Below are 27,264 nucleotides of genomic sequence, written 5' to 3'. Positions count from 1 at the left end.
AGAGCCTAACAGGTCTTTGCCCAAATTTGGTCAGCATTCTCTCTCACCTCAAGTCTTTGGCCTCTTTCAGGTTGTTGGATTTGGGAAGTACGAGCCGGAAGAGGATGGTACCCCTTCCGGTGAGGATTCAAACTCTTCTTGTGAAGTGATGCAGCTAACCTACCTGCCAGCCTCTCCTCTGCTGGCAGATTGTACCATCCCCGTTATTGATATCAGGGCTTTCACATCAAGACTTAACCTTCTCCCCTACCATAAAATAGTCAAATAAACTGCAGTCTCATTGGCCTGAAGCACTGTGTATTTAAAAGTGTTTGTTTGAATTTTATGAAGTTAGTTACACTACTACTGCCTTAGGGCTTCCACTGAATTTTTGCACTGGCATCATAGAATTTGTTCCCGCCCCCCCCCCCCCCCCTCCTTCTGTTGTGACTAACAAACCAAGGGTTACTATAGCAGCTGCAGAGAGAAATTAGCAGGTGGGCCAATGTAACCAAAAAGCTTGCAGGAGCCATCTGAGACACCCTGGCCTGTCCTGGTCCTCTCAGATTGAGAATCCAGTTGTGTATGACAGGCTTCAGAGGCCCTATGTAATTGATGTCTTCTTAGTACCTAAATGCCAGGTGCTAATACTAATACCTGTGTTGTTGTTTTTAATGTATTTAAAAATAAAGGTAATTCTGTATTGCCCTTCAGAATGAGCCATTTGCTGCTGTGGCATTCCTTTTATTATATTTTGTTTCGGTGTGGGGTGGGGATCTAAAAATAAACATTCTTCCCAAATTCTCTAAGGCAATAAAATATTTTTGGATAAAATGTCGGTAGCCCTATGTGTACTACTTGAGAGTTCAATTAAAACTTGCGAATAGCATTGTGGGGGCTAAAGACAGAACACAGAGCCTAAGGAAGGAAAAGGATGGACCCCTTCATTACTTCAAGAGTCCCTGTAAAAAGCTAGCTCCTGTATTCAAGGCTGCCAAATAACTGGGTTCAAGTTTAATCATAAAAATAATAAAAGAAACACACTAAAAAAAAAAAGGTTGGAAAAATTACTTTATGAAGCCTTAAGAAGCACTGAGTATAATTAAACTGTAGTCCAGAGTTGGATACAATTTAATAATAGTTCAATTCCAAAGTAAAAGTTATTGTAGGTGAGACCATGAAATTTCCTAACACGTGATTTTAATACGTTGTGCTAAATTTTCTAAAACAACTCAAGAGGAACCAATATTTACAGTAGATGGCGTATTTATGAAAAATCTGGCATCACCTATATTATATATATGTATATATGTATATATGTGTGTGTGTGTGTGTGTGTGTGTATATATATATATATATATATATATATATATATATATATATATATATATATAACCCAAGATTATATGAATTAGGAAACAGATGTTGTATATCTCAACAGCAATACTAGAGTGCAGAGTTTGAGACTGGGATTTATAATGTGGGATTTGGAAAAGGAGCAGACATCTTGTTTTCAAAACCTGAAGTTTTTCTCAAGACCGAAGTCAACACTGTAACTGCCACAGAACAGGAAAAAGGGAAGCTTTTCTCGCTTTAATTGTTCATCTGCATCAGAAAGTCCAGTATCCCTGAGATAGGAACCACTGCAATAAGAAGGGAGTGAATAGGTTCTCCCAAAGGAAGACTGTTACTTCATTGTGCCTCCTGCCCGGGTCACCAGGAGCAAATCCTGCATTTCCCAACCTAATGCTTGGCAGCACCGAGACGTTTCAGTAATGGTTCATCATAAACCCAGCATTCTCCATCTTCATGAAATAACTGTAAGAGAAAAGGGGAGAATTCAGTTACACACTTGCTCTGTACTTCTATAATATCATACCTTTAATTATTTTATGTGCTCCCCCTACCCCCAGCCCTGAAATGAGTGTTCATCTCGTTCATCACCATGCTTACTTGGTACTTCAGTATTCACTGAAATGAACAAATGAGTTACAGCTCAGGGAACAGCAGTAGGGAGACTGAGGCAGGCTTCCAAAGCAAGCTTACCCTCGTCTCCCACTGAATTTCCTTCTCCTTCCTTTCTCGGGCTTCTGCTCTTTGTCTTTCTTCAAGTCTATGCTTGGCTTCAGTTGCTGCATCAATGTCTCTGATTTTTAAGTTGAAAGTGACATCCTTCCAAAGGCTAAAGAAAAGAAGTGAAGGTGCTAATAAGTACTTGATGGACAGAGGAGTTAGCAGTCTTGAGAATGAAAGGCTAGATCCATCTAGAATATAACATCACTACAGTACAAGTCAAATGGCTTTAAATGCTGTAGTTCACAGACTATAAATCTCCTTCGGCTGACACCAGGGCACTGGAGTAAAGAACAGAGAAGTGGTCTCAGAAGATTCCACTGCTAGTTGTCAAAGGAGGAAATACAGGATGGGCAGAAAGCTGGATATACGGTTAGGACAACAGAGGAGAAAAAACAGCTGAGACTGGGATTCCACTTCTGGCTGTACCTTTAACTAGTGATGCAACCTTGGGGCTGTCAGTTCACCTCTCTAGGGCTTCAGTGTCCCTTAGTATAAACCAAAAGGGGTATATAGTAAGATCAGATCAGAGGAGCTGAGAAGTTCTATTTCATGAAGACTCCCCTGGAATTAATACCGAAATCTGGGAGAAGCAGTTTGAATACAGAGAATAAGGGTCAAGAGATGCACTGCAGAGGCTTAGGGTGGGGTAGAAGATTTGGCTTCCTCTCAAGGCCTGGAAGATGATAACTTGACAAGGCTGGTCCAAACAACACTTTAAAGTGAAGACTCCTAGGAACTAGAAAAGCAGACATCCTAAGATTCCCCTTGTGTGAGTAGCAGAGCATAAATGTCTATAGACTTCCACTTATAACTATGAGCAGGCAGTCCAGGCAAGCAGACTGTTAACAAGTTAAAGACACAGGCAGGGTTATAATTTGTAAGGTCTTCTTCACTTAAGAAATCCCCTAATATGCTAAACAAAGGACTTTAGTGCATGATTCCTCATACCACCAAAAGATCCTGATTTTATTGTACAAATGGAAGGGGGAAAATTATGACATTTGAGACTACTAGAAAATTGAATACCAATTAGATATTTGATGATATTAAGGAATAACTGATTTTTTAAAAAGTACAATGATGATATTGTGGCTGGTGTTTTTTGTGTTTTTTTGAAAAAGTCCCTTTACAGATACATACTAAAATACTCAGAAATGGAATTTTTTTTAAAGTTTCTTGCAAACAAAAAAGACCCTAGGGAGTGTGGGACGGAGACGCAAGAGGAAGGGGATATGGGGATATATGTATACGTATAGCTGATTGACTCTGTTATACAGCAGCAACTAACACAACAATGTAAAGCAATTATATTCCAATAAAGGTGTTTAAAAAAAAATGGTTCTCATGAACCTAGGGGCAGGGCAGGAATAAAGATGCAGATATAGAGAATGGACTTGAGGACACAGGGAGGGGGAAGGGTAAGCTGGGACAAAGTGAGAGAGTGGCATGGACATACATATACTACCAAATGTAAAACAGATAGCTAGTGGGAAGCAGCCACATAGCACAGGGAGATCAGCTCGGTGCTTTGTGACCACCTAGAGGGGTGGGATGGGGAGGGTGGGAGGGAGACACAAAAGGGAGGGGATATGGGGATATATGTGTACGTATAGCTGATTCACTTTGTTATATAGCAGCAGCTAACACAACAATGTAAAGCAATTATACTCCAATAACGATGTTTAAAAAAAAAAAGAGACCCTAAAGATGTTTTGATATATATATGATCTCAGTTGGGACCTCACTACCATCTCTTACAAGCCATAAAGATGGTGATAAGTCAACATACACTCTATACGTATTATATGCCAAGCATCATACATAGGCTCCATGTTTTTCTCATTTAGTTCTTACAACAATGCTGAGGTAGTTACCATTTCAGGAAAGAAGGCAAAGAGAGGGTAGCTTATAGTCATGGTTACAATGCAAGTGGTGGAGCTCCATATGAACCCAGGCATTCAAACTCAGTCTGTGCTCTGTTACACCCTGCTATACGGTCTCTACAACCCAGCCCTGCACCTATGCCTGGCCAATAGCAAGAGCACTGCTGCAATAGCTCTAGTTATGTCATCTCCTTACCAGCGGGATTCGTACTCATTCTGATCTTCCAACTTCCTCACTTTCTTCTTGATTATAGGCAACTTCTTGGTATCTATAAAAACTACATTTTCCTAGAAAACAGAAGAGGTAGATGTTTTATTGTTCACACTGTTCTAGAAGGAAAAGTCAACTCTTCCCATCAACAGATTTAATCATGAAATCCCACATGTTAGTGATGTAGACAATGAGTTCCATATGCAGTCTTCAGCCTAAATTATAATTGTTTGCTTTAAGTCTTGGTAAAGGCTCAATTCAACAGACAGTTTCAATGTGGCTATGTGCTACATGCTTGGGATGTAATCTCTTGGAGAGCTAGACAACTAATCCTAATGTTAAGTACTCTGAAGTGCTTTTGAAATTTCAAATTCTCTGAGTCCAAAATCCAATTCATTGGCTCCTCCTGTTAATGCCATACCACCTCCCTCCTACCTTAATTAGGTAGTTTGCAAGTTCCTTGAGGGCAAGGACTATCTTACTCATTTCTGTATCCCTGGTGCCAGGCAGTTAATACATTTCTTAGACAAAATCAAACTGTGTACATACAAACACACATGAGTTAATAGTTTAGCACCTCATTTTATTTATAAACACACATACCATACATTCTAATGATATAGCTAACATGTACTGGGTGCTTACTATGGTGTCAAGCATTTTTTTTTTTCATATATTATTCTTGAGTATTTTAAGGGGAGAGAGGAAAGTAAAAATCATTCTACTACCTGTACTGCTAGGTAAGAGGTGGGAGAAGGAAAAGGCTTGCCCTGAAGAGCTGGCATTAGAGCTCATCCTGGTTAAATTTCCAGATGAAGGAAGCCAGAGTTAAGGGACGGGCTACGATTCAATGAAGCCTGAAACAAGTGGCAAAACACAGGTTCTTACCCCTGTTGAGTATTTTGCATACATTACACCATTCCATTCCCCTTCAATTGAGCAGAAAGACTTCTTGTCATTTGGAGAACTAGATTAAAAAACAAAAACAAAAAAACACAAACATCTGTGTTAGTCTCAAATTGAAATTTCTCTACCAAAGAATCTCGTTAGTGTGGCCTACCTACACAGAGCAGAACACAGAAGAGCAACTGTGAAGTCGTTGGTGAAGGCAGCTTAATAAAACTGGATTTCTCAGAGCCAACTATAAGAATGAGGGCCCTAAAGAAGATGCTAATAGACTCAAGATCCCAGAAACTGTGGGTATGAGATGCGCTAGGTGCTGGGACCACGGCAAACTAGGGACAGTCCCTGCCCTTGAGCTGTTCACAGTCTAGTGGGGAGACACTGCTATTGAGATTCTGGGTGGCAAGTGCTGTGGTGAGTTCAGGTGAGCACTGGAGACCAAGGGCAACACTGCTAGGATGAGGGTCAGAGAAGGCTTCACTTAAGGATACAATGCTGGAGACCAGGCTTTCATCTTCAGCCTGAAAGGGACCTCTGGGTCAAACGATTTTACCTCTTTTCCTAAGCAAGGATCCCTTCCTCAAAAGCCCCAACAGGTTTTACTTGGACATGACAGTGATGTGTATGGCAGGTACGGAACTTAGAAGATAAGCATTACAACAAAGGACAGATTAGGAAGGGCAAGGCATGGACATAGAAAGAGGCTAGGAGGTCAGAAAGAGAAAAATACACAGGGTAGATGGATGAAGTTGCTATCAGTAGACTGAAACTTGCTTCCTCTATGACTTGGTGCTTTGTGTGAAGGAGGACAAAGGGAAAGAAAAATGGTAGGATTCCAGGTTTAGAAGGTTATTGTGCAGTGGTTCTCAAAGTATGGTCTGGGGACCCCTGGGGCTTCCCAAGACCCTCTTAAGGTCAAAACTATTTTCATAATATTTAGACATTACCCTAATTTGAAAAGCCCACCAAGCACTCTTTCAGAAGGCAGTCTATTATATGTCGCTGTGACTGGCCAAAAAATCTGCTAGCAGTTCCTGTTGGTGCTGGTTGGTTGCCTCTAAGGAATTCTGAGAAGCAGGCCCACCCAGGTCTTTGTTCTGGACATCCTATTTCCCCCACCTGCCTATTTTAGGGGAGCTGCCGCACTACTGTGGTGACTTGTGCTATTCCCTAACCTCTGCCCGTATTTTCTGACTGCAGTAATATTTTGGATTTTACAGTGATCCTTAGTAAACATCTTGTGTTCGTGGTCCCGTCCTGCCCTGCTCAAGATTTTTTTGGAGCTGATTCTGTCATCCAAATTAAATTATCTCCCTAAAAAACTGGTTAACCAATGCGGTGTCTTCCATCTGCAACACTGTTCCCAATAAGGCCTTTGAGGTCAGAGAAAGTCCTACAGATTTTCCTCTTCTAGGCAGCCTCTAAACCACCCAACTGACTGTTTACCCAGACAGCACAGCTGTCTTCATCTGATCCTAGAGTGTCAAACAGAACCAAGCAAAGATGTGATGGTTACTGTTTTTCCCCAGCAAAGGCACAGAAAAAAGGACTATGAGGGCTCTGAGACACTTCGGTGGTAGTCACAGGGTCTACCGTATGGGCTAGCTCATGGTCCAATCCAGCAATAATGAGTCAGGCACCCATAATCTGGGTTAGCTAGGAGATCCAGGAAGACTCAGTTCTCCATTTGCAAGTCAGGTTCCTAGGAAGGAAATCCCACCAATGACCTCAGGTTGTTCTGAACCCAGATTTTAGGTCTCCTTCTGAGATGAGATTTTAGGAAGAGACATGACACACAAGATGTGAAGTAAGTTTACAAAGACAGAATCATTAAAATGGTCAATTCCTGATGGGAGTTACAGTTCAAGACAAAAGGAAAAGTATTTCAGAGAAGCAGAAGCACCGAAGCAGAAAAACAAAATACCTACAAAATCTCAGCAGTAACTCTGTGCTTCTTGCCCCCATAGAAAGGCTTAGTGTGGAAGACGATATTGGCACTATAGCCAGTCTTGGAACAATTAATATTGCATTCTCCGCCTAGTTCCACCCAGGGCACTGTGAGGATAGACCTGCAAAATCAAAAGTTTCAGGTAAGGCTGACAGTTCAGAGGAAAGAAAGGAGGGGCACAGCTTAAGGAACAGCAGGGTCTGCTGCTGGCTAATCAGAGGAATGCACACAGCTCTACTTGCCTTCCATAACCATTGGGGAATGTGAGAATGTAATGTTCATCATGGTCTAGACACGAGACACAGCCTGTGGAGACAAGGGATGGAATTTCAGCTAAGTAGTTGACGGAATCTCCATTCAGTTTAGGGAAAATCAATCTTGCATCCCACCCCTGCTCTCACCGCCAATACACATGCTTCCCTGCAAACAATGACATCCAAACTGGCTTTCTGGGGCCATTTACTCTTACTAGATAGGTGTCCAGCACATATTAGAATGACATAAAATTCTATTAACACTGTAGTCCACCAAAAGCCCACAGACTTACCCTGTCCTATGTTGTGCACCCCAATTGACATCCCAAGGAATTTTGATTTGGTCCAGATATGAGCATTGAATTGTATCTTCTTGTTAAAACACTCAGCATAAAAGGCTGAAACTGAATAGAAATTGTTTTCAATTAGTGCACTACATAGCCATATTCCCCTCTCCAACTCCATTCACCCAGAGAAAAAACTGGCTGCATGGGGAAAATCCTTTACCCCTCAAAGAACAGCCTTGAATGTAGTCAGGAATTACCCACCTGCCTTTTATACCCTGTTTCCCCCAATGCAAGCAACCGTTCAGGACCATGTGGGCAGGAACTTCCCTAAACCATGAGGCTATGACCAATCCCAGAGGCTTAAAAACAAAGGGTCTGTCTGTTCTTCTGGTCAGCAAGCATGTTCCTGCCCCAGCCCCAACCTGGGCCCATCCAGCATTACCAGTCTTAATGCTACATCCAGCAAATAACACGGGAGGACACACATTCTTTCCACTATGCCAGGAATACACTGTGCAGAAACTACGTCTTTTTTATATAAACTGTCTTCAGAGTTGCTGGGATCGCTAGAGCACAGCTCATGCTGTGAAAGATGACTTCAGAAGCACTAAAAGGTGGCTTCTCAAATCCCTTCTTTTTATATATAATTAAGCAGTGAAGCCTAATAGAGTCTTTGGAACTTATACCAGGAACAGATATGAGGAACCAATCCTCACAGGATTGGGAAGATACAGGTGGCCATAAAACTGACCGTACAGTGGCCTCAGTTATGGAGCTCTTTATGACCCCCTTTAGACAGAACAGTTTGAAAGTGGCTACTGCCGAGGAGCTCTGTAACTTACTGGGTGGATGATGGGAAACCTGCTCAGCCACGAATGTTACGCTATTCTTGGAAACCCAGGGAACTGGTCCTTCTGAAACTAGCTCCTGCAAGTAAATATAACATCATTTTCTTTTGATGTGGAAACAAATGACAGTGCAGAGAATCTAATAACTGGAGTCTCCGCCTCCCAAGGTGGTTAACTGCTCCCTCCTCTACACACCCAAAACATCTCATATATACTTTTCTTGAGGCACTTATACTACTGGAATTACTGCTTTGTGTCAGTCTCCCTAAGTCTCTCTGACTAAGACATTATTGAAGGCAAGGACCACATGCCTAACTCAGGGCCAGGCCTGCCACAGAACAGGGACTTATCAATGTCTGCAATATGAACAAGAACAGACACACTGCTTCTGTCTTCAGGAAAGGACTACATGTAATGTGTCATTCGGAAAGGGAAAAATACAGAGTTATTTTTAAGGAGAGATTATTATGTGAAAGCCACTGTGGGCCAGGGGCTTATTTTTTTCACCCCTAGAGGCCTTTTAGCATTTATTTGGGTCTTCCATGTTGGTTGTTTTCCTCAAATCAACCCCCAAATATTGAAGCCCTGTGGCTCAGGTCTCAGTTAACCATTCTTCTCTAGATGTCTTCCTAGATGATTTCATCTAATCCCAGGGATTTAAGTGCCTTCTAAATACGCTAAAATCTCTGAAAGCCCCGTCTCCATCCTAGACCTCTCTCTCCCTTGAACTCCAGACTCTTAAATTCTAACTCCCTACTTGACAGTTCCACTTACATGTCTAACAGACCCCTCATACTTTATATTTCAAATTGGAGTTCTGGATTTTTCCCTCCCCAAATCCAATCTTTCCCTCTTTAGTAAATGGCACCAACCAACTGCTGAAGCCCACAAGCAAGGATTCATCTCTGACTGTCCCCTTTCCCTCACCCTGCCCAATCCATCTAACAGCTCTGCCTCCAAAATATAGCTTGAATCAACCATGTCTCTCCTGGAATAATGCCAAAGCCTCCTCAGTGGTCTCCTTGCTTCTATTTGCCCCTTTCCAATTCATTTTTCACAAAATAATTATAATGACCTTTTCAAAGCAAAAATGAGTTCCTGATAAGCCATAAAATTATCATTATGGTCCAGGAGGACTTTGCATGATCTGATTTCTAAATTTCTATCCTCATCTCACGCCACTCTTTCTCCTTGCTCACTGTGTTCAAAATATGCTGATCCAACAACACTGTTCTTCTACGGGTGGTAATCTTTTGATCAGTGCCTTTACCATTATTATCCGCCACCAAATAAAATGAAATCTTGAATCAGCACACTAAAAGCTAAGTACTAAGTATCTAAATACTAAGGTAATTTAAAATGTCAGTGGAGAACTCACCACATTCTCTTCAGTATCATTTGGTAATGTCCAGTGACACTGAAAGATCTCGCCCAGAATGGGGTTGTATGGCTTTTTGGCAACCGATCCTTTCCTTCCTGCGTGAAAGGCTGAGAGGTACCATTTTACAACCTGAACCATTCGGTCTCTGGCATCCTTCTGGTCACTAATACTGCAAGGGAGAAAGACAAAATTTAACACCCTGTTTTCTGACAGCACCCTCAGCATGGTCCACCCTAAGCCAGGCTAAGAGGGCCCAGTACCAGGAGCTACCTCGGTCTCTTTTTAAAATTGAAATATAATATACATAATTAAACACACCAGTCTTAACTGTTTGGTTTGATGAATTTGAAAAAATGCTTATATCCATTTAATTAATCACCATGCAATCAAGATATAGAACATCTCCATTACCCCCAAGTTTCCCCATTCTCCTTTCCAAGCAATCCCCAACCCTTACCCTGAGGCAAACACTGTTTCTGGTTTTTAAGACCATTAGCTTTGCTTGTTCCAGAACTTCATACTTGTAAGTGCATTGTTTAACTGCCAAATAGTTGGAGATTTTCTGGATATATTTCTGTTATTGATTTCTGATTTAATTCTTTCATGCTCAGTGAACATATTCCATATGGTTCCAATTATTTTCAATTTATTAAGTCTTCCTAGTATATGGTCTATCTTGATGAATGTTCCATTTACACTTAAAAAGACTGTTATACACATTGTTTGGTAATGTTTTAGAAAAGTCAATTGGACCTTCTATAGCCTCACTGATTTTCAGAGGGGTGGGGGAAGATGCGTGCTGCTCAATCAATTCCCGAGGAATTTCCAACCTTGTTTGTGTACTTGTCTATTTCTCCCTTCAGTCAATTTTTGCTGCATATAGTTTGAAGCTGTTTTACATATTTAGGATTATTATTTATTCTTGATAAATTGACTCATCATATCATATGAAATATCCCTACTTGTCTCTGTTAATATTTCTTGTCTTAAAAAATATCCTTTGATACTAATACAGTGACACCAGCTTTGTTATGCTTAGTGTTTTGCATGGTATATCTCTGTCCATCCTTTTAACTAATCAGTGTCTTCATATTTAAAGTCTCTCTCTTGCAAACAGCGTACAGATGAATCTTGCTTTTTTATCCAGTCTTACAATCACTGTTCTCTTAAATGGAGCGTGTATGCTATTCACATTTAGTGTAATACTGATATAGTTGGGTTTAACTCTATCATCTTGGTATTTTTCTATTTGGCCTCTTTTTTGTTTGTTCCATTATATTTCCTTTCCTCCTTTTTGGGGAGTTAGAATTTTTATAATTCCATTTAATCTTATCTATTGGCTTTTTAGCTATACTTCTGTGTTTTTTAAGTGATTCCTCCAGGGATCTCATAGCTTAAATTCTCATACATTAAAAATTATCCTTAAACCTCAAATCTATATCTAATGAATAACTGGTACTTTCCATTTATTTATGTTACCAATAAATACTTACATTTTATTTGTTCAATTTTGTACGAATTTAAACAGTGCCATAGCTATTTGAATTTCTGCCCTTTGGGAAATGGTTAAATGGGTCTCTTAAAATCTTCATTAAGAAGGTATGTATCAATGTCATCCAATGTGCCCACCCACTGTGAAACTTCAGTGATTTGTATCTGGCTTCAGTAAACCACAGTCCAAGGCCAAGGAATGCAATCAGAGAAGACGGATTAGAACACCCCATTACAAAGAAAATATTGCTGCTACCACTGAAAAGCAATGTGAACTCACTCACCTCCTCATAAATCAATCCCACCTTTAGATTAGCTCTGGCCTTTATACATGTATCTAATATTGCAAGCTTTGTATTTGAAATTTATGAATCAGGCTATACTCTGGACACTGGACTGTAAACTCCTCAAAGGCAGACACTGTGACTCTTTCCCTTTCCAGCTCATAACAAAGTGCCTGGCAAACAACAGGTGCTTTAGAAAGGTTTGCTAAACTCGGATAACTGAAATTCATTGGATATAGTGTAAATAATTTAACAGTGATTACCAATTCCTGGATCAAATAAGATCCTAGTCTTGGCTCCATAAATCCTAGCTACCTTAACAGGCACTCAAGATTTTTTGAAGTGTTTAACTTGGTTGCCTAACAATATCACCGCCAAATAATCTAAGCAAACGGGCATCTAATACAAACAAAATATTCAATTCCACTTTTCCCCAGAAATGTCTGAAAGGCAAAGGGATCCATCTATCCTGCCAAGGCAGAAAGCTACTGGGTAAAGTCTTAAAAAAACTGGAAACTACTATATTGAGTCAAATACCTCACAAACAGGTCCGGATGTGCAAAAAAGTCTGCATACATTTCTAAAAGAGATCTTCTTTCAAGAATAAATGTTGGAAGAACTACCTGAAAAACATACATATTTGACCCTTGAGGATCAAATTCCACTACAGATAAACAGATTGCTGAACTGCTTAAAAAAAAAAAAAAAAGTAAATGAAACAAAAAACTCATTCCAATCATAGTAACACCCACCAAGTACTGCCCAGGCATGCTTCTGATACCTACTTCTCAAACTGTTCTGATTCAGAATGCCCATTAACCTGCCCAACAGATGAAAAACAGAGATTTTGAATGTTCAAATGTCACTTCCTCTTTGCAACCTCCCTTTAGCTCCCTGAATCAGTGTAACAATAACAACAACTACTCAGTAGCAACCCTTTGATACCTATATGACCTTCTGGAGTATCACATACACATTATCTTATTAAACTGTACAACAATCCTGTTAAGAGGAAATTATCATCCTTATTTTACAGTGGAGAAAAATGAAGCTCAAAAGGGTGAAAAATTTTCTCACTGCTCTGTTATTCAGTGGAATTCAAAATCGGGTTTGTCTGGTTATGGGGGTGGTGCAGGGCCTGCTAACTTTCCCCTCTATCATCGTAGGCGCACTAGGGAACTTATCTGCTTATGGGTCTGTGTCCGCAAATGAACAATGAGCTCCTAGAATGCAAGGGCCATACTTATTTCTACTTGCATCTTCAGTTACTATCCCCAAAGTAAGAAAAATTTAAATAAGTAACTGAATAAACAAAATGAAGAAGAGAATAAAGACGGGATTCAACAAACTCCTTCATCGTGGGGCTGAGCCCATGAAGAAAAATGCTGAGGCGCTGGGAATGTGGCAGAGGAGAAAGTAAAGAAGAAATTGGAAAATGAAGAAAAAGGATAAGATAGATTAGGATTAACGAATTAAAAAAGGAATGAAGGAATAGTTTTTGATACGTGTATCAGATTAGACATTATTCATTATGGAAGTAGCGCATCATAGTAAGTAAAAATTCCTTTAAATGTAGTAATTACTGTATATCTGCTATATTCAAGATCGTGTGGTAAATGCTATGAAGGCAGCAAAGGTTAAGTATGAGAGAATAATACGAGCATTTAAATTTTCGGTAGAATGTGATAAATATCATACAAGAGATGCTCAAGGTACCATGGAAATTCAGGACAGGCAAAGATCATGTTCTGTTTGGGGAACCAGAATGAGGGCAAAGTTTGGAAACAATTTATTGAGGTGGGGTGCTAAAGAAAAGCCTTAGAGAGTAGGCTATAAGAGACAGAGGGAAAAACAGAAGAACAAGACATGGAGATTGGGGGGGGGGGGCAGAAAATAAGTGTGACAGGGACTGACCAGTGGACCAGTATTGCTGCGTATATAAAGAGGAATGATAGGACACAGGCTTGAAAAGAAAAACTGTGGTTCCAACATTTAGAATGTTTATTATCAGGCTCCAGAGTTTAAAAGTTCCACAGAACATGTATGTTCATAATATAAATATGCTTAGATTGGCAAGTAAGCTTGGTACAATTTCCTACCACTCTTGGAGAACACAGAGATTCTAAATCACTAAGTAAGACTGCTGAAGAACAAGACAGGACTAAGTATCTTAATGTATAAACAGCTCTTGCAAATCAACACGAAAGAGACTACTATTGCCAGTAGAATAATGAACAAAAGAACTGAACAGGCAATTTGAAAAAGAAGAAATGGCCAAAAACCATAAATTTGATTTGATGTTTAATCAAAAAAGAATTTTTTTTTCCCTCCCTACTTAAAAGTTTTCTTAAGAACTCTCATTCACCACATCTTCTTCAGTGTTTTTAGCACTATACTGATACATGCCATTATGTCAAGCTGCTGGAACACTGATAAAAGTGAGTTGGGTTAGGTTGTCTTAAACCTGGGTTCAAGTACTTATTTTGTCACTTCTTAGGTGTGAGGAAGCCCTGGAAAATTAATTCAACCTCTGTAAGTTTCTGTAAAAGGAGGATAACTATATGCCTTGCTTAAATCTTAGGATTGTTTTGAAGACCAAATGAGGTAAGCGGGATGTGACTTTATAGTATTTCCAAACACTACAATGTATTTGGAAAATAACTCTTTATAGAAAATATTTGAAGTGAGAAAGTATTTTTATAAATAGGAAAATGAGATACAAATTTAAGGCATTATTGTAATAATACTTTGGAATGCACAAGGGAATCAAGATTTCAGAATCTGCTGGCAATCATAGCCATTTATGCCAATAAAGATTTCTAAAATAGCTAATTTGGCAAAAATTAAACTTTTAGTGGCTCCAAACCCAAACCTGGACTATCTGGCAGAGGAAATTATGTGAGGCAAAAATTACACACTTGATTGTGGCACACACTTTTGGTTGCCTATGTACATCTCTACTAACAGAACTTTCATTCAGTTCAGGTTCAGGCTATAGGTTGCCATGAGAGTCACAGGGCCCGCCCAGATCTCAAGGGGTGAATGTGGATTAATCTAAACTAATCATTTAACCTCCTTTACCAGTGACTGGTTTAGGCGTGCACACCTGCCTAGTTCTGGCCAATGAGATTCAATTGGAAGTTTGATGGGCCACTGTTGTTATATGTTCTCCCTATTACAACAACAAAATTCATGAAAAGAAATTATTTTTCTGCCTCTTGACATATTTGCATAAGGATGTGATGACTGGAAGTGCAGCAGTCATTTTGCAATGATGAGGAGACAGGTCTGAGTGTGAATGTCAGCATGCTAAGGATGGCAGAGCAGAGAGACTGAAGGAACCTAGGTCCTTTCTCACACTGTTGACCCACGACGAATTAGTCAATCCTGGAACTACTCTACTTCTGGACTTCTCATTACAGGAGATAATAAACCTAGCATTGTTCAAGATACTGTTAGGTGGGTCTTCTATTACTGAAGACCAAAACCAACCAAGGTAGAAGATGTAGAAAAGAAATATATTATAAATGTCAACATCTAAAATTAAGCTGTATCTTTCAAATGTGAAGTTACAATTCTGCTCCAGCAATTATGCAATCAATCTAATGATCACTGAAAAAATTCTGAGGGCAAGCTCCTGCAAATATTCTCTTACCTAGAACTTTCCCAGCAAGTATGTTTGTTGCACAAATTTTCCATTCTCATTTAGATTTGGGGTAAAAATTTTTATTATAGACACTTACTAGAAAGTATTATGGATTAGTTTATAGATTTTGAAATCTACGACCAGATTAGAATCTCAGTTCTGCCACTTAAATAAGACTTAGCCAAGTTACTTAACCTCTATGAGCTTTAGTTTCCTCATCTATAAAATGGTGTTAACAATAACACCTAACTTTGCAGTGCTGTGGTGAGAATTAGGTAAAAGGATGAGGCTTTTAGCACAGCGGCGGGGATATACACAGGCACCTATACACCAGTCTCCTACATCAATCAGGTATTCTGTTTAGAGTGCCAAGTTTAAATTCAAATTCAAATCCAGAACCACAATAATTATATAGCTCAACATGTGTCACACAGTTTTCCACTCACTACACTGTTCCATTCCTTACAACAATCCTGTAAAGTAGGTCACTGTATGTCCATTTTGTATATGAGAAACCCAAAGATCATAGAGAAAGGGACTTGCTCAAGGTCACACAGTTTGGTAACAGCAGAAGTAGGATGTAAGCACAGGTCCTCTAACCCAGAGATCAGAACTCTGCTCATTTTGATTCCATGCACACTACACTGCTTTAGGTTTTTGTTCAGACTACTAACCAAGCCCAATACTATTCCATGCTTGCCCCCAATAAAATCCAAATCATAGCCTATATAATCCATATGTACTATCTCTATGAAATTATCCTAGCTTTACTTATTTCATCCATTTATAAAAATTTTCAGTTTACTCAGGTACATATATATTAATTCATAACAAGACAAAAGTATAAACAGAAGTTATGTCGTTATACTACATTTGCAGACACACTCACTATACGATCACTGAGAACCTACATATACACATTAAGACTAACAGCAAATACCAAATTGATTCTTACCTTAGTGAGATCCATTCCAAGCCTAACCTGTGACAACAGATGCATGATAACACTCTTGTGCTCTTCCACCGACCCTGCCTCCCCTTCATCATCTCTCTCATCATGTGAATCGAAAAGGTCTAAAATAAAACAGATCTTCTTAGACCGGTGTTAAACTGGGCCAATCTGTGCTGTTACCAAGTATTATACATTTTTTTTCAAACAAATATTTTTAAGAAAAAAAAAGGTAAACTCTCCAAGGCTGCTTACCAGCATCACTTGTTCCATTGGACATGGAAGAATTAAGTGATTCCGTGGTATCTGGGCGCTTTAGACTATTTCCTGAGCTGCTGTGTGTCAAGACTGAGGCAGATCCAGAGGAACTAAAAAAAATTAATCACCTTCTTAAGCTTTGTAAAAAAGCAATTTAAAATCATAGTAAGATACCAATCTATTTAAAACCAATATATGCAGATAGCTGACAGAAACTAACTAGACCCTTAAAGTTAGCTGGTTACATACATACACACATACATGCTTTCCAACTCTCTCCCCATCAGGCTCATGTTTTCTGCATGGTGTATGCTCAACCAAGCCATGTTGAAAGGCCATGAAAAATTGGTAAGATTTTGCTTCTGCATGTAAGTTTAAAACTAGAGGTCATTTTCCAATTTTGTTACTTTGCATAAATGTAGGTATGTCATAATTCTTGGCAACCATTTCCAGAACCTCAAAACTGATAAGTCTATTAATTAGCCTCAGAAAGATGTCTATATTTTTGAGATCCTTTGATAAAAGCCCACACTGGTAATAACACCCTTCCCAGTCATTAAAAAATTATATTTGAAATTAAAAAAATAAAAAAGCATATTATTTTTTACAAGTAAATTTATGGTAAGTGGTATTATGAGCTGATTAACAGGGTCTAAAGAAAGAATCCTCTATTTTATTATTACAGCTATGATCATAACTTACCCAGGACTAGTATTTGTACATTAACAAAAGAATGATCAAAGTTTACTTATTAAGGGTAAAAATAGAAACCAAATTTCTCATACTGCAGGTATTATTTATAAAATGGTACACACATAAAAGTCTTTTATTGCAAATTTATAGGTGCAAAACACATTATATATTCTAATTTAAACACAGTTTGCCCTGATTACTTACCTTCTTTTGATTTCTTATTTAATAATAAGCTTGATTTTTTTAAGAGTAGTTTTAGGTTCAGAGCAAAACTGAGCAGAAAGTACAGAATTCCCATACGCACAACCTCCCCACTATCAACATCCTGCACGAGAGTAGTACACGTGTAACAGTTGATGAACCTACATGACATGCCATTATCACTCAAAGTCCATAGTTTACAGTAGGGTTCACTCTTGGTCTTGTACATTCTATGGATTTTGACAAATGTAATATAAGTATCCCCCACTGTAGTATTGCAGAGAATAGTTTCATTATCCTAAAAATCCTCTGTGCTCTGCCTATGTTAGAACATTAGACTATTAGAACATATGTATTCTAATTTAAACATAGTTTGTCCCGGTTACTTGCCTTCTTTTGATCTATTCTTCAAAAATCCTTAGGTAACTAAATATTGTTACTTTGATAATTTAGTAGTGTACATCACAAGGTACTATAACTAATGTCTACCTCACCAGTTTTGAGCCAATGGAAAATACGAGTAAAAGAACTAGATAAGAGAAATCAAATTATCATTAACTAAAAGAGCTGCATAAAAATTATCTTCAAAAAGTGTTGTGGCTCTTTGATACATCATCAAAATAGAATCAACGTTTTAAATCAATTGATCTAAAAACCTCAGATTCTTTAAAACATGTATCTTATTTTAGATTCCAAACATCAGAGATGAATTTATGCTGTGCTTTTCCTCCTTACTCAGGTTAGAAACCATGTCTGGGCCAAGTGAAATGCTCAGTAAAGCTCAAAATGGAAAAAAATGGGATAAATTCTCATTTGGCCATTTCATAATTTACCTCGTTCAGGACAAAGGATTTAAAGACTATAGTTACAAAACAAGAGCAACGCTAACAAAAATGATATGCATACAGGAAAGGTTTATCTGCAATGGGCTAACTTGCACAGAATTAAATCATAAGATCATAAATAAACTAAACCAAAAAAGGTACAGCTCTGAACTTAATTATAACAACAGAATCCAAAATCTTATTGAGTACCTTGTATGTGTCAAACACTGTATATGTTCATCTCCATAACAGTCTAACCCTAAAAGGGAGACATGATTATTCTCATCATACACAGAGGCTCAGAGGTTCAATGACTGGACAGAGGTCACGCAACTGGTAAGTAGTGGAGCCATTTCAAATATACGTCTGGCTCCAAAGCGCAAGTTCTTTCCCACATGCACTTTCATCTAGTTTATAAATGTGCAAAACCCAATAACATAGTTCACACAGAAGTTATCATTACTACAGGTCTTTAGAAACTGAACGGTGAAAGGACTTTTCAAATTCTCTTCTGTCAGGGAGAGAAATGGTAGATAGAAACTTGACCTGAGAGCTAGAAAACTAGTGGTAGAGCTGATGACCAGCAGGTGGCACACAAGCTCAATGCCTACAGAGGCCAGGCAGAGAGCATAAATATGTGAATAGGGCCAGATTATAAGACAATAGAGACCTGGCACTAGCATACTCAATTTGAAGGGATTTAAAATTCCATTTAACGGGAAAATGTATATCTGAATCACCTTGCTGTACACCTGAAACTATCACAACATTATTAATCAACTATACTCCATTAAAATAAAAATTTTAAAACAAAAAATCAACAAACTCTGTGCTGGCCAAATAAAATATCTGTAGCCCCTACTAGTTTGGGAATCTAGATTAGGGCATAAAAGGAAAGAATGAAATTGAAGGAGAAAAGGAAGCCTGAGTGGGTGAGCTGGACAAAGAATTTAACTCTGGATCCCTTCAAATAGGAGGTTCATAAACTGTGTATTTGTTATGGGATGGGTACTGGGAGAGCATAGAGAAGGAAGCTTACAAGGAGAGAAAAGAAAAGCCTATGAGCCTGCAGGTAACTTTGTAGATATGCCTATTACAGGTACAACAGGTAAGCATTTAAAATTTATCTATTTCAGAAAAATTTCAGGAGAACCCCTAAAACTGGGGCCAGAGATTGACTATCTGTGATGTAATACGGAGGCTAACCACGTTATTATCAAGCTTTTACTGAATATAGTTATAGGCTTCTAGAGGACAGATGATCCGTTTTGATATTCAATTGTACTTTGTTTCGAATAATAGCTAATGATCGAGACTGTCCTTAATTCTGTTTAAAGAAAACAATGATTTAACACTTCAAAAATAAATAATAACCTTTACTTTGGAATTTTCTTCCAAATGCTTATTTTCTTTTAACCCCACTATCATAAAAAATATTTTAAAAATTAAAGTGAAATTTCTATTGGCAAACTGCTAATAAGGGTCTTGTAATAGTTTACTTCCCTACATACAAACATTAAGAAACCAACATGCTAAACCAAACCCTTTCTGCTAAACTAGCCTTCTTGAATTGTGGGCTCAAATGTCTCTTCCTTAAGTAAAGTCTCATGTCCTAACAGTATGTATTCACCTAATCACATATATTTTACTTTTCCAACATTCAAAATCTGAATTTTATCTACTATGTAACAAAACTTCCTGAATTAATATCATCATTTTCCTTATAAACTTTGAGGTTCTGAATAGTTACAGTGCAATTATATACAATACTGTATTTCTCAGTTCACGTGCACACTTAAGAGAACTGGAGTGCTGGGTCATATGGTAGTTCTATTTTTAGTTTTTTAAGGAACCTCCATACTGTTCTCCCAGCAATCCCACTACTGGGCATATACCCTGAGAAAACCATAATTCAAAAAGACACATGCACCCCAATGTCCACTGCAGCACTATTTACAATAGCCAGGACATGGAAGCAACCTAAATGTCCATCGACAGATGAATGGATAAAGAAGATGTGGTACATATATACAATGGAATATTAATCAGCCATAAAAAGGAATGAAATTGGGTCATTTGCAGAGACGTGGATGGACCTAGAGTCTGTCATACAGAGAAAAGTAAGTCAGAAATTGAAAAACAAATATCATATTAACGCATATATGTGGAATCTAGAAAAATGGTATAGATGAACCTATTTGCAGGGCAGGAATAGAGATGCAGACATAGAGAATGGACATGTGGACATGCGGGGGAAGGGAGGGTGGGATGAACTGGGAGATTGGGACTGACATATATACACTACCATGTGTAAAACAGATAGCTAGTGGGAACCTGCTGTATAGCGCAGTGAGCTCAGCTCAGTGCTCTGTGGTGACCTAGATGGGTGGGATGGGGGTGGTGGAGGGAGGGAGGTCCAAGAGGGAGGGGATATCTGTATACATGTAGCTGATTCACTCTGTTGTACAGCAGAAACACAGCATTGTAAAGCAAATATACCCCAATTAAAAAAAAAAATTGTTATCTCTAAAAAAAAAAAAAAAAAGAGAGAGAGCCAGAGAAATGGAGTGCCACAAAATATTTCTTACTAAAAGAAACCAAAGTTCAAGGTCTAAGTTTGGCTGATAGTACTTAGCTTGCAAATTCACATATAATCATTTCCAAATTTGTACTGTATTTCAAAGCAAACCCCAAGCTGTAACACTAGCACCGACTCCTGAGATGGCAGGAGACTTGGAAAAAATACCCAACAAAAAGTAAGCCAACTACATCTACAACAAATATAAGAGCATTAAAGCAAATAAATGTTAATTTGCTTTCTGTAACAGCTGTCGCTTACTGCGCACTTATTATACATGCCAGACATCATAGTAAGCACTTGACATTATTCTCACTTAAATGTTCACAATGATCCCTGGAAGTTGAAACTATTATTATCCTCATTTTACAGACAAGGAAACTGAGGATGTCACAGGCTAAATAACTTGACCAAGATCACACACCTGAAAAGCAAAACAGATTTAGAACCTATTCTTTTCTAAGATTCCAGAATCCAAAGTCTAACCGCAGCGACTGATGTACCAGTAGGGCTAAAAAGTACTCTGCTTATTGGCTATCATGTAAGTGACTTTACAAGTAAAGGCCTTTTCTGTACAATGGAACATACCTAGCTTTGATTTAACACTGTAAAATAGGTCAAATGTTTCCTAATGAGAGAAAACCTATCATCAATATCTGCCAAAATCTGCCAACTTAGTATCTCTGGAGTCCATGTGCTTCCCTCCATTCCTATGTTATGACCTTAGCTCAGGTTATCAACATTTCTCAAGTTTCTACCCAGTTTTGCTTGGTCTTCCTACATGTAATGCATCCCCACTGCATTCGATTCTACACAATTCAGGCGTATCTATTCTTCTAAAATGCAGACCTGACCAGCAGCTGCCGTCACTTGTGAGAAAATGTTCAAAATTCATAAAAGGCTAAAAGGACTCTTTCACGACCTGGCCCTTGTCAATCTCTTCTGTATCTTCTTAACCACTCCCCACAACTTATGCTACAGCCACACTCAGCCATGCTCAGTAGCTTACAGCTCCTCAAAGAAACCGAGCTCCCGTTGCCTCCAGGCCTTTCTTATTAGGGTTCCATCTCCATGAGAACAACACTTTCCATTTCCCCTTCCTCTTCTCACCGCCATGTCCCTTCTCTCCCTACTCACCCACAACTCACCGTGGATCACATCCCCTCCCTCCTCTGTGAATCCTTTCTTGACTTCTCAGGACTTCAAAATGCTCCCATTCTTTCTGCGCTTATTCTTACATATCATATTTCCCACTGGATTATAAAAGTCTGTTTTTCCCCCAATAGCCTGTAAGTTCCCTGAGGGTAGGGACTGGCTCTTTATTCACCTCTGTGTCATTCCTCCACCTAGGATAGTGCCTGGCTTATAGGCACCCAAATATCTCTATACAAGACAAGTAACGGTAACCTCCTCTTACGTGAGTAACACTTCCTAGCTTACTCACTTTCATTTGACCCTCTCCTAATGTTGTTTCTATAGAAATAAAGCCCAGAGTTAATGAACAATACTGGCATGTTACCACAACTGATGCAAAATTATACCATTTGAATTAAATCAGGAGTAAAATCACTATTCTCACAGAACTAGCTTTGCTCAATAAGCCAATTAAAAAATAAGCTGTCTTTTTCACTTTTTCCAAATAATAATTTATAAAGGAGTCTGTCATTAACACCAGTCTCAAAATCAAATTACATTTTTAAAAATCAGGAGTCATTTCAATACATAGTTAGTTCATCTACTTACTCTATTAAGTGCTTTGGGGACGAGCCACTCTGATGGAATTCATCTGCATCATAGAATTCATCTTCACTGCTAGAATAAGAGAACTCTGGGACTGTGTTTGGAGACAAGTTGACATGGCTTGGAGAAGTTAGACTGCTACTAGGTGGTGAGTGCCCACTGCCTAGGAAGTTAGAAAGTTTTCAATTAGGGGACAGTGTTGGTAATAGAAGGGAAGAAATTAGGGAGATGGAGTCAAAGCAGACCTTTCTAAAATCAAAAAAGAGTTAAGTTGGTAGAAGTTCCTAGACTATCTGTAAAGAAATCAACATTTAAACTAGACAAAGGCAAATCACATTATAGAATGGGACACAGCCTTTTAAATAAATGAAAAAATACTATGTCCCCATCTGTAATTAGGAAGGGAGTTCTTTTGATTATAATCACACTGTGTGAGTTAAGATATTAGAAGTCCCATAGTAGATACCAGTACCAACGGGACGCCAGAGCTCTTATTTTATACTATAGATCCAGATACCTTAAAAATGCAGCAGTGAGCCAACAAGAATACGAAGTGGAAAGAATATCAAAAACCACATGAATGTTAAAATTTTGTTCAGGATATCACATTCATATTAGTCAATATGTTTTGGCAATCATGTGCAAACACAAAAGCTGGGAACACTTACCATTCAAACTCCTCACCTCTTTTCTACCTAAGTTTAAGTCAGGTTGGCCAGAGCCCAGGCAACAGAGATAAGTGCGCAGCAGAGAAAAAGAGAGGGCTACTATGGGAAGCATGTGGAAAAGGAAAGAACCAGGAGGAACATCTTTCTATTCCTAAACAGTCTAATTAAGGAAATAGAAACTAATGGAGATCCAGAGAAAGAATCTCTGTGATAATCATCTGGTTCATAGTCCAGTAATAAAAAGTAACAATAAAAGTATCAAACAGAACAGTGAAGTACTGAAAGTAATTTAACAAGTACTTATTGAGCAGATATCTAAGGGCTCTCAGGCAATTTATGCCAAACTGCTACAGATGCCTGGTGGAGATTAAAATTAATTAAGTATCTGCTGGCAATATAAAAGCCAAGGCCTCAGTTCTAGATGGAAATGAGAATAGCAGCAGTAAAAATGAGTCCAGAGCCACCCAAGGATTTTCAGCCCATTCCAGTGTCTATGGTTCAATAGTTATGAGAGAGCACATCCACCTGCCACATTTAGTTGCCATGTTCACAAAGATATTTTTAAAACATAACACTGAAAGTTTGCTGCCTAAATAGGCAAAGCTTATTGTGGGAATTCCGAAGATAGTTCATCTTAGCAAATAACTTTAAATTCTTACCCCACCGCCGCCCCGCCCCATAGCAGCAATAAGATGGGAAATAAATAAATTTCTCTTATTGAAATAATAGGGAAAAAAACGAGAGAGAAAGAAAGAAAGAAAAAGACCAGGAATTACAAATGATTAAGTAACAAGCAAATAGTCCAGGCAACCACACAAAACTGAAAATGTATCCAAGAAGAAAATGAGTTGGAATGGGAGTTGCAAACAAAAGAACTGAGTTTTCCTTACAAGAGAAAACAGTACTATTTCTTTTTTCAGTTGTTCCTTTCTTTCTTTTATGTATTAGTGAGAGAGATAAAGGAAAAAAAGATGAAGAAATTTGGTTGAAAAATCAAACAAGACACAAACCACACACTAATTTTTAAAATTTTTTAAAATCCACCTACTCTAAAATGTTATATTTTTAAAATGCCACTTTCGGAAATAATTTATCCTAAATTATTTATAACTAATTAATGATCCTAAAATTAATGTACATAAAGAATACTGCTAACTTTTTCAAAGTCTGTAACTGACTAGGTTTTGTATATTTCTGAATGGAAAATTTTGTCTGTTTCAGAATTCTGACATAATTCCTCCTTATAAAAAAACAAAAGAAAACACAGATACTGTTTTTAAAATGACACCATATAATGAAATAAATAAAAAAGGCAGGCAAACATTTCAACTGCATTATTCAAACTGCTTATCAGCATTTTCCCAAGAGCTTCAAATAAGAGAGCTGTTGTTGCTTGCTTTCTTTCAAAATTAAGGAGACATCTGCTCAGGCTGTTAAATCTTAAAAACCAAAGTAATAACATCAGCATCTTTACTAACTCAAATTTCAAACTGAGCTAAAAATCACAGGGTAAATTTTCAGTATTACACAGGAAAAGTCCCACCCAGGAAACAATCTGTAGAGCAACAGCAGGGGCTTATCTCCTGTCCTCAAGAGTGGCTTCGGTTTTGGCATCCAGCTATAACAGGGACAAAAGCACCAAGTGCTCCCTTGAATTTGGTGCAACTGATAACTCAACATCAACCTAATTAGTTTTAGAACAAGAAATAAATCTATACTAACATTAATAGCATCCCTGTGAACTGGAGACAAAATAAAAACCATAAATCTAAACAAATTAAGAAAATGCAGAGCCTCAACCACCAGAGGGCAGAGAGCAGAAGCAAGAAAAAATACAATCCTGCAGCCTGTGGAACAAAAACCACATTCACAGAAAGATAGACAAGATGAAAAGGCAGAGGGCTATATACCAGATGAAGGAACAAGATAAAACCCCAGAAAAACAACTAAATGAAGTGGAGATAGGCAACCTTCCAGAAAAAGAATTCAGAATAATGATAGTGAAGATGACCCAGGACCTCGGAATAAGAATGGAGGCAAAGATCGAGAAGATGCAAGAAATGTTTAACAAAGACCTAGAAGAATTAAAGAACAAACAAACAGAGATGAACAATACAATAACTGAAATGAAAACTACACTAGAAGGAATCAATAGCAGAATAACTAAGGCAGAAGAACGGATAAGTGACCTGGAAGACAGAATGGTGGAATTCACTGCTGCGGAACAGAATAAAGAAAAAAGAATGAAAAGAAATGAAGACAGCCTTAGAGACCTCTGGGACAACATTAAACGCAACAACATTCGCGTTATAGGAGTCCCAGAAGGAGAAGAGAGAGAGAAAGGACCAGAGAAAATATTTGAAGAGATTATAGTCGAAAACTGCCCTAACATGGGAAAGGAAATGGCCACCCAAGTCCAGGAAGCACAGAGAGTCCCATACAGGATAAACACAAGGAGAAACACGCCAAGACACACAGTAATCAAATTGGCAAAAATTAAAGACAAAGAAAAATTATTGAAAGCAGCAAGGGAAAAACGACAAATAACATACAAGGGAACTCCCATAAGGTTAACAGCTGATTTCTCAGCAGAAACTCTACAAGCCAGAAGGGAGTGGCATGATATACTTAAAGTGATGAAAGGAAAGAACCTACAACCAAGATTACTTTACCCGGCAAGGATCTCATTTAGATTTGATGGAGAAATCAAAAGCTTTACAGACAAGCAAAAGCTAAGAGAATTCAGCACCACCAAACCGGCTCTACAACAAATGCTAAAGGAACTTCTCTAAGTGGGAAACACAAGAGAAGAAAAGGACCTACAAAAACAAACCCAAAACAATTAAGAAAATGGTCACAGGAACATACATATTGATAATTACCTTAAACGTGAATGGATTAAATGCTCCAACCAAAAGACACAGGCTTGCTGAATGGATACAAAAGCAAGACCCATATATATGCTGTCTACAAGAGACCCACTTCAGACCTAGGGACACATGCAGACTGAAAGTGAGGGGATGGAAAAAGATATTCCATGCAAATGGAAATCAAAAGAAAGCTGGAGTAGCTATACTCATATCAAATAAAATAGACTTTAAAATAAAGAATGTTACAAGAGACAAGGAAGGATACAACATAATGATCAAGGGATCAATCCAAGAAGAAGATATAACAATTATAAATATATATGCGCCGAACGTAGGAGCACCTCAATACATAAGGCAACTGCTAACAGCTATAAAAGAGGAAATCGACAGTAACACAGTAATAGTGGGGGATTTTAACACCTCACTTACACCAATGGACAGATCATCCAAAATGAAAATAAATAAGGAAACAGAAGTTTTAAATGACACAATAGACCAGATAGATTTAATTGATATTTATAGGACATTCCATCCAAAAACAGCAGATTACACTTTCTTCTCAAGTGCACACGGAACGTTCTCCAGGATAGATCACATCTTGGGTCACAAATCAAGCCTCAGTAAATTTAAGAAAATTGAAATCATATCAAGCATCTTTTCTGACCACAACGCTATGAGATTAGAAATGAATTACAGGGAAAAACACGTGAAAAGCACAAACACATGGAGGCTAAACAATACGTTACTAAATAACCAAGAGATCACTGAAGAAATCAAAGAGGAAATCAAAAAATACCTAGAGACAAATGACAATGAAAACACGACGATCCAAAACCTATGGGATGCAGCAAAAGCAGTTCTAAGAGGGAAGTTTATAGCTATACAAGCCTACCTAAAGAAACAAGAAAAATCTCAAGTAAACAACCTAACCTTACACCTAAAGGAACTAGAGATAGAAGAACAAACAAAACCCAAAGTCAGCAGAAGGAAAGAAATTATAAAGATCAGAGCAGAAATAAATGAAATAGAAACAAAGAAAACAATAGCAAAGATCAATAAAACTAAAAGCTGGTTCTTTGAGAAGATAAACAAAATTGATAAGCCTTTAGCCAGACTCATCAAGAAAAAGAGGGAGAGGACTCAAATCAATAAAATTAGAAATGAAACAGGAGAAGTTACAACAGACACTGCAGAAATACAAAGCATCCTAAGAGACTACTACAAGCAACTCTATGCCAATAAAATGGACAACCTGGAAGAAATGGACAAATTCTTAGAAATGTATAACCTTC

General features: G+C 38.2%; 2 protein-coding genes across 7 annotated transcripts in view; one reads left to right on the top strand and one right to left on the bottom strand.

Moving 5' to 3' along the window:
* NRDC (nardilysin convertase) overlaps nucleotides 1-813 on the top strand; it is a 95,953-nt gene extending 95,140 nt beyond the window's left edge. For all 4 annotated transcript variants that reach the window (XM_068539861.1, XM_068539859.1, XM_068539860.1 and 1 more), the window contains one exon: nucleotides 71-813. In XM_068539861.1, coding sequence (XP_068395962.1) covers nucleotides 71-268 — 198 coding nt within the window. In that variant the 3' untranslated portion in view covers nucleotides 269-813. The remainder of the gene's footprint in view (nucleotides 1-70) is intronic.
* Nucleotides 814-1,557: 744 nt separating this feature from the next.
* OSBPL9 (oxysterol binding protein like 9) overlaps nucleotides 1,558-27,264 on the bottom strand; it is a 167,928-nt gene continuing 142,221 nt past the window's right edge. For all 3 annotated transcript variants that reach the window (XM_068539862.1, XM_068539864.1, XM_068539865.1), the window contains 13 exons: nucleotides 22,438-22,597; nucleotides 16,396-16,508; nucleotides 16,147-16,265; nucleotides 12,083-12,168; nucleotides 9,768-9,939; nucleotides 8,384-8,468; nucleotides 7,548-7,658; nucleotides 7,243-7,306; nucleotides 6,981-7,121; nucleotides 5,038-5,116; nucleotides 4,135-4,226; nucleotides 2,026-2,161; nucleotides 1,558-1,797 (listed from right to left, as the gene is read on the bottom strand). In XM_068539862.1, coding sequence (XP_068395963.1) covers nucleotides 1,723-1,797; nucleotides 2,026-2,161; nucleotides 4,135-4,226; nucleotides 5,038-5,116; nucleotides 6,981-7,121; nucleotides 7,243-7,306; nucleotides 7,548-7,658; nucleotides 8,384-8,468; nucleotides 9,768-9,939; nucleotides 12,083-12,168; nucleotides 16,147-16,265; nucleotides 16,396-16,508; nucleotides 22,438-22,597 — 1,433 coding nt within the window. In that variant the 3' untranslated portion in view covers nucleotides 1,558-1,722. The remainder of the gene's footprint in view (nucleotides 1,798-2,025; nucleotides 2,162-4,134; nucleotides 4,227-5,037; nucleotides 5,117-6,980; nucleotides 7,122-7,242; nucleotides 7,307-7,547; nucleotides 7,659-8,383; nucleotides 8,469-9,767; nucleotides 9,940-12,082; nucleotides 12,169-16,146; nucleotides 16,266-16,395; nucleotides 16,509-22,437; nucleotides 22,598-27,264) is intronic.

The sequence above is a fragment of the Eschrichtius robustus genome, chromosome 3, assembly GCF_028021215.1.
Source record: "Eschrichtius robustus isolate mEscRob2 chromosome 3, mEscRob2.pri, whole genome shotgun sequence".
Classification (NCBI taxonomy): domain Eukaryota; kingdom Metazoa; phylum Chordata; class Mammalia; order Artiodactyla; family Eschrichtiidae; genus Eschrichtius; species Eschrichtius robustus.
This window is presented reverse-complemented; position numbering and strand designations above follow the sequence as displayed.